At 32.6% G+C, this 8,459-nt stretch overlaps 1 protein-coding gene across 2 annotated transcripts in view; it reads right to left on the bottom strand.

Moving 5' to 3' along the window:
- Window positions 1–1,150: 1,150 nt before the first annotated feature.
- The window catches only part of rbm20 (RNA binding motif protein 20), a 68,622-nt gene continuing 61,313 nt past the window's right edge, over window positions 1,151–8,459 (bottom strand). For both annotated transcript variants that reach the window (XM_028458643.1, XM_028458653.1), the window contains exons 12-14: window positions 7,841–7,906; window positions 7,570–7,691; window positions 1,151–2,330 (exon numbers count right to left, since the gene is read on the bottom strand). In XM_028458643.1, the coding sequence (XP_028314444.1) occupies window positions 2,262–2,330; window positions 7,570–7,691; window positions 7,841–7,906 (257 nt within the window). In that variant the 3' untranslated portion in view covers window positions 1,151–2,261. The remainder of the gene's footprint in view (window positions 2,331–7,569; window positions 7,692–7,840; window positions 7,907–8,459) is intronic.

Here is an 8,459-nt window from a genome sequence, read left to right as displayed (position 1 = left end):
GACGTTCTGTAAAATCTGCTCGTCCTGCTTCTGGCGCCCCCATCAGCATTGTTGGGAAACTGCATCCGTCTTCTACTTACGTACACTTCATTTTCATCTTCTTTTTATTATCAACAATAATCTGTGGTTGATTATAAATATTAAAGACTGTTCGACACTTAAATAATGTTCAGAGAGTGAGAACACACTTATATTATTATATACATTATATATTAGGTTATGATTTTGCACTATACAAATGAAAGATTGATTGATATTCTAAACTAAATTATTGTGTTTATGGAGGTAAAAAAAAAAAATGTATATATATATATATATATATATATATATATATATATATATATATATCTGGTTCAGAGCATCTTTAGTCTATGTTTAATGTTTTTTGTACATGGTCACTGCCAAATAAACTAAACCTATATATATATGCACTAATATATTTAACACTACATCAAATTGCAAAAGATCTATCCTCTCTAATTTCTTATTTATCCTTTTCTTTTATCCTGGTTGTTGATTCCTGTTTACATTGTGAAATTTAATTTGTATGGTCCATGAAACCTACATTATAAATAATCCAAGCTGCCCTTTTCTGAAGGTTAGCCTATATAAAAAATAATTAAATACAAAAATTCAAGCAAGATGACGATCTAAACTATTAGATCTATTTTATGTGTGCATCTGTGAACTGAAAGAAAGCAATTACATGTTGTTGTTTTTTTTTAACAATTTTTTTTTTTATCTGGTTGCGAGCATGGTCAACAAAAGTTTTCCAGAAGAGAACATATCTCTGTACCCGTAGTGAGTCCTAAAAAAATATCACTATTACTAATAAGACTAAATTCTTTAATTTTGTTAAATTAAAAAAAAAAAAAACTGCAACAAAAAAACTATATTGTGAAAAGATGGTAAAATTTAAATGAAACATAAGAGAATGTGTCAAAAAGTCTAAATGTAAATTTAGTTTTATGAAATGCAACGATAGTTATCAAACAGAGATAACATTAGATTAGGAACTATAATATATTTGTATTCATGTGTTCATAAATTAAGTTTTATATACAGATTCTAGAGGATCTGTTCATACCTGGGTTATTAACATATAACAATATTATCATCAAATACGAAAAAAAAAATCCAACAAGTAAGCTTTATATTATTAAATTTTTGGCAACACTTTTATTTGCAATCAAAAAAAATATGAAAAGTACAACAGAGACAAAATGTCATTGACATCACAGGTTTAGTATTCACAGTTTACAAAAACAGAGCCTGATGTAATCGACCCCGTATAAAACAACTCCCAGTAAATATGAAGGTCTTCATATTTACTGGATAAATTATGAAAGTCTTCATATTTACTGGATAAACTACGCACATGGTCCAGTGTGAAAGGCGTCGATCTTTAAGGTCACCTTTATATTGGTGAATATGTAAAAGTTTGTCACATGCAGCAGATTTGTACGAAAAAAATAAATAATTTATTCATTCATCGGTGATGTACAGCTTTATATAACAGACAACAGTGCACATGAAACACTTTTCAATCTTGATGTTAAATAAACATTTAAATTTAAGTATCTTATTTATGAAAACTGTCTAATAAGTACAATAATCCTGAGAGTTTGCCTCAGTCGTTTAACTGAGAAAGAACACAGTGGCTCTGAGCTGAAAGTGCAACCAAACACGTCATTCACACCATGTGGCCTCCTGTGGTGTCATTATAGATTAAATTAAATGAATTAAATTATAAAAACAGAATAGAAGAACCAAATGATGCAAAAAAAAATAAAATAAAATTCACTCCAAATGATAATTTGTTTGCTTTTGATTTTTCTTTTTAGGTTTAATAGCAGCTTATTGAGCTCACAGGTCACTGATGAAAAACAAAAAAACAAAATATATATTTCAAGTATTTTTGTCAAATATAAAAAGATGACAATTTAAAACAAGAATTATACAATTTGATGATGCTCTGAATTATTTAAATTTGGAAATCAGTCAGATTCACCAAGATTTCCAAGTTTTTTCACATTTTAAACATTAGATTTCTATTAAAAATATTAAATATTATTCAATGAATGTTGATTCTTTGTACATTAAAAACAATTAGAGCTGGCATTGACATCCTAATGTGTGTAATGAATCATTGTCCACATTGACAAACTTTCATGTGTCACATTATCTGTGCAGTTTTGCACAAACCACACATAAACACAGATCTTTGCTTCAGTGGGCTGGAGTTTGGGGTTAAGCTGGTGTCACAGTGCTGCGGGGGCTTCATTCAATGCTTCAGACAGGCTGTCTACTGCCAGCTGAGACAGATACTTCTGTGAAAAGACACAGAAATGTTCAAAACACTTCATAAAACACATGTTGAATACCCACAGTATACTGTAAATCCACACTGACCAAAAACATCTCCTGAGATCTGACCCTGAGACAATGGCTGTGTTCGAAATGGCATACTATTATACTACTCATACTAACGTACTACTCATACTAACGTACTATTCATACTAACGTACTACTCATACAAACGTACTATTATACTACTCATACTAACGTACTACTCATACTAACATACTACTCATACAAACATACTATTATACTACTCATACTAACGTACTACTCATACAAACATACTATTATACTACTCATACTAACGTACTACTCATACAAACATACTATTATACTACTCATACTAACGTACTACTCATACTAACATACTACTCATACAAACATACTATTATACTACTCATACTAACGTACTACTCATACTAACGTACTACTCATACAAACATACTATTATACTACTCATACTAACGTACTACTCATACAAACATACTATTATACTACTCATACTAACGTACTACTCATACTAACGTACTACTCATACAAACGTACTATTATACTACTCATACTAACGTACTACTCATACTAACATACTACTCATACAAACATACTATTATACTACTCATACTAACGTACTACTCATACTAACGTACTACTCATACTAACATACTACTCGTACTATTATACTACTCATACTAACATACTACTCATACTATTATACTACTCATACTAACATACTACTCATACTAACATACTACTCGTACTATCATACTACTCATACCACTCATACTAACATACTACTCATACTAACATATTACTCATACTAATATACTACTCATACTAACGTACTACTCATACTAACATACTACTCATACTAACATATTACTCATACTAATATACTACTCATACTAACGTACAACTCATACTAACATACTACTCATACTAACATATTACTCATACTAATATACTACTCATACTAACGTACAACTCATACTAACATACTACTCATACTATCATACTACTCATACTAACATATTACTCATACTAATATACTACTCATACTAACGTACTACTCATACTAACATACTACTCATACTAACATACTACTCATACTATCATACTACTCATACTAACATATTACTCATACTAATATACTACTCATACTAACGTACAACTCATACTAACATACTACTCATACTATCATACTACTCATACTAACGTATTACTCATACTAATATACTACTCATACTAACGTACAACTCATACTAACATACTACTCATACTATCATACTACTCATACTAACATACTACTCGTACTATCATACTACTCAAACCACTCATACTAACATACTACTCATACTACTCATACTAACATATTACTCATACTAATATACTACTCATACTAACGTACTACTCATACTAACATACTACTCATACTAACATACTACTCGTACTATCATACTACTCATACCACTCATACTAACATACTACTCATACTAACATATTACTCATACTAATATACTACTCATACTAACGTACTACTCATACTAACATACTACTCATACTAACATACTACTCGTACTATCATACTACTCATACCACTCATACTAACATACTACTCATACTAACATATTACTCATACTAATATACTACTCATACTAACGTACTACTCATACTAACATACTACTCATACTAACATACTACTCGTACTATCATACTACTCATACCACTCATACTAACATACTACTCATACTACTCATACTAACATATTACTCATACTAATATACTACTCATACTAACGTACTACTCATACTAACGTACTACTCATACTAACATACTACTCATACTAACATACTACTCATACTATCATACTAACATATTACTCATACTAATATACTACTCATACTAACGTACAACTCATACTAACATACTACTCATACTAACATACTACTCATACTAACATATTACTCATACTAATATACTACTCATACTACTCATACTAACATATTACTCATACTACTCATACTACTCATACTAACATACTACTCGCACTAACATACTACTCGCACTAACATACTACTCATACTAACATATTACTCATACTGACATACAACTCATAATACTCATACTAACATACTACTCATTAACGTACTACTCATACTAACATACTACTCATACTAACATACTAATCATACTAACATACTACTAATACTAACATACTACTCATACTAAGTCTGACGTCAAAATGAGTTTGTAGTGCGTTCACATTAGATAGAATGGAAAGATTGAGTACACAAGAAATACCCGGATGTATACTATATCCGGACATCTTTTAAGTATGCACAGTGGGCACACTATTCATACTCAAGCATCCCATAATGCATTGCGAGCGGAACGCAAAATCCTCCTGGGACCGGCTTCAAGCTAAAAGTCAGTAAAAAGTAAAAATCATTCCCTTTTCAAAACAAAAGCATCTCTCCTTGTCCTCCATTAGTTTTTAAATTGTTTGTAAATACGGCTCTTGTTTTGAAGTCAACCAGAAGTTTAGTCAGTAGCACAATGGAGGGTCTCCAAAAAATCTCATAAATGTTAGCGTGAAATGTATTTCCGTGAGTTTTATGGATCAAATGACCACATGTTGATATTCTCCTGGTGACTTTCTTGCTTAAAATGCTTCCTGAACTTTCAAAGATAAAGATATTTAGCCTTCAGGTTTTTATCGTTGTAGGTTTGACATGCATCTTGGGAAACTTGGAAGTATACTTCAGTGAGAGCGGTCATCATCCTAATCCTATTAACCATACTTACAGTACAGTATATAATAGACAGTATACACTCATTGAGTTTGTAGTGCATAGTACAGAGTATGCAATTTCAAACACATCCATTATTATCAGCTCTTAGATAGGATGCATGAAAGTGACGTCAAATCTCTGTAAGTGCATCCACCAGCACCAAGTCCTCGTGTCATTATATACTCCGTCTCAAAAAATGGAAGCAATTATTTATTTATTTTTTCAATGAAGCATAATGTTTTTTTCCTAATTATAGTCAGAATAAATTCAAGTGCAAATGCTCAAAAGCAGAGCCACGTTGAAAAGTCAAAGGTCGCAAAAGTTCAATAATAAAATCTGATGAGGATAGGGAAAGGAGATTAGAATGAATTAGGCAAAGTACATTGGAGATTTATTTATTAAAAATAAAAAAAAACCTTATATTGTCCTTAAATAATGTATATTAGTTTATGATGTTTTCTAGATATTACACTGATCATATCTTACTTTCTTGTACTTGTATACATATGCAAACGGCACAAATCTGCAAATGGCACCTTCATTATGTTTGTTTCTTGCCATGTTTTTGTCATCAGAATGCAGCCTAAGGGCCTGTATTTGTCTCCATTGTACAAATCTGATCAGATAAACTCTCTACGAATGTTACATCTAAACTCCAACTAGTGCCTGACTGTTCATTGGTTAGCATGACTAGCATAGAAGCAGGACAACATAAAAACACAAGCTAACACACAAACAATAAGCAGATTTTTGGATGTGACGAATAACACAGTCACCTCTAACATTTACAGTGGCAGGTGGTTACACACTGTAGTCTTGCTTCAACTTCATTAAGAATAACCTGGACAGGATTTTCTTACTGGTCACACATTATCAATACAAGCTACCTACACATTACACAGCTTGTCTAGATTGTGTCTTCTTTGTAATTTTACTCAGGTGTGTCATTTTAATTTAAAATCTTTGTGAATCCAGCTTGAGAACTTTTTTTTCCAAAAATCAACAATATTCTGGCAAGTAAACAAGTTAAAACCAAGATAAAGCCAAGAACCACTATATACACAATATACCGACATTCTATCAGTACGTAGCGCCCCTCATTGGCCAGTTTAGGTCACGTGACTAAGACTAAACCTAAGCCTAACCCTAAAAAGTGTTGCAATATAGGGTTATAACCTAAACCTAAACCTAAGACACTACGTACGTGTATTTTGGTAAACGTACCAATACCACCGTGGGTTGTCCGTACGGCAACCGAACAAATAGACACTTTCAAAAGGATAATACAAAGAAATGCAGATGATTCTGAATTACTGCAAAGATGGATGTGAGGTCATTCAATAATTGGGAAAATACACTAAAACATTGATTGACAGCATAGCTGGTTCAAACATGTTTTCTTTTCTTTCACTCCTGGAATGTAATCCATCAGATGTGAGGGACGCACGCTGCACAGAATGGCCTCAGCTGTGCTGTTAGATGCCTCAGTGCTGACAGGCCAAACCCTGGAAATCTAATACATTCAGGTTTACATTTCCTGTGTGCGTGTCGGCTGGTGTGGCGTGTAAGTGCACTAGTGTTTTAGTGTTGACACCTTTAAGCTAAACGACCATAGATGTCTTCTGATCATCTATAAGGGGGAATAAAGGGGAGAGCTTTTTGGGGTCCATCCATGAAGTCAGCAAAAATTATGATCCATTGTTTATGAATCTGTGATAACCACATTTATTTATTTATCTGAATAATATCCACTGTTATCCATTAAGTTCTTTCTTTACACCATAGTATAAAGTCATCTTAAAGATGTAAATTATTGTTTTAATCAGGAATAAAATGGGTTAAAAGTGACTAAACGTGGTGCAAAAGGTGGTGAAATGGGATTTTAAAAACCACAGAAATTGGATAAAAGTTGCAAATTAGGTGGAGGTGGGGGTAATGTAATATAAAAAGTAGAAATAATTAGCTTAAACTGGCTAATAATGGGTGTGACAAATTGTGAATGTGGTTAAATTGGCAAAAAATAAGCATGAAATATGATGAAAAAAGGTTAAAAATGTGCAGAAAGGGCATTATGGGAGTAATGTAGCAAAAATGCATTATGGCAAGAAAAAGTAATGAAAATTGGTTAAAATATGGCAGGTTTGGTGGAGTTGCAGAAAAGAGGTTAAAATAAGCAAAAATGGGCTTAAACTGTTTAAAAAATATTCTTAGTTTCTTGAAGGCATCTGGCGACCCCCTCCCAGTGTCTCGTGACCCCAAGGTTGAGAACCACTGTGCTAAATGACCACATTCTGCCTCTGAGAGTCGCCTGTGGAGCTAAAACAGCAGGATTCATTAAAATGATCATGGTTCACAGAGTGCAGGTTGATTCAGTGATGTTTAAAGCTGCCACCCAGAATAATTGTTATCATGTTTGTACCTGCAGGTTCCTGTAGTGCACGGTGCTTCTGCAGTGAGACGTCTTCGCCGTCTCCTCACTGGTGTAAAAGAGTCCACAGAGTTTACAGAAAAAACCCATCTTCTGCACAATGAACTCCACTCCTTATGTTACACACAAACACAACATAAAGAAGCGCTTCATCAGTCCCACAATAGGAAATTCTCTGCTTTACTAATATTCATATGAAATACATTATGCAGTTAATTTCTAATGCTGTTAGTATTCTAATGCTGTTATAGTCACTACTTACCCAACGGGATGCTGTGTTCAATAAAAGTTTTGTCTTTTTCGGCACGAAGAGACGGGATAGCAATTTCTAAGAAGGGTGAACAAATTAGGCATTTTAAAGGGTTTTTATTTTACACCAATTTTGACATTCAGTGAAAAGGACCTTTGAATGAAAACTAAAGTAAAGAAGGCACGGAAATAAAGATAGGTAGCAGTTTATTTTGAAATATCTAGATCAATGTATCAGTATATCCTACTCAAGTAGTACTGTTACTTGATTGAAATTGTACTCGAGTGCTAGTACAAGTAAGTCATACTTAAAATACTCAAGTACAAGTAAAAAGTAGCTCAATTAAATAGTACTCAAAGTAAAAATTACTAGTTACTTTCACCCCCAACATTTATTTTTTGTAAAATATCTTGCCACAGCTCCTTTGCATACGGTAAACATCTCATGTATAAAGTTAAAAAGGAAGAGACCAAATCTTTCACATCTTAATTTATTTTCCACAAAGGCATCTGAATAAAACAAGAAGACAGTCGTCAACATCACCCGCCAGATTGGTTGTCATTATAACTCACAACCTTTTCCTAAATGTCCTAAATCTAAGAACTTAGATGTATACATAAGAAAATATTAT

Source organism: Gouania willdenowi, chromosome 1 (assembly GCF_900634775.1).
Source record: "Gouania willdenowi chromosome 1, fGouWil2.1, whole genome shotgun sequence".
Lineage (NCBI taxonomy): Eukaryota > Metazoa > Chordata > Actinopteri > Blenniiformes > Gobiesocidae > Gouania > Gouania willdenowi.
This window is presented reverse-complemented; position numbering and strand designations above follow the sequence as displayed.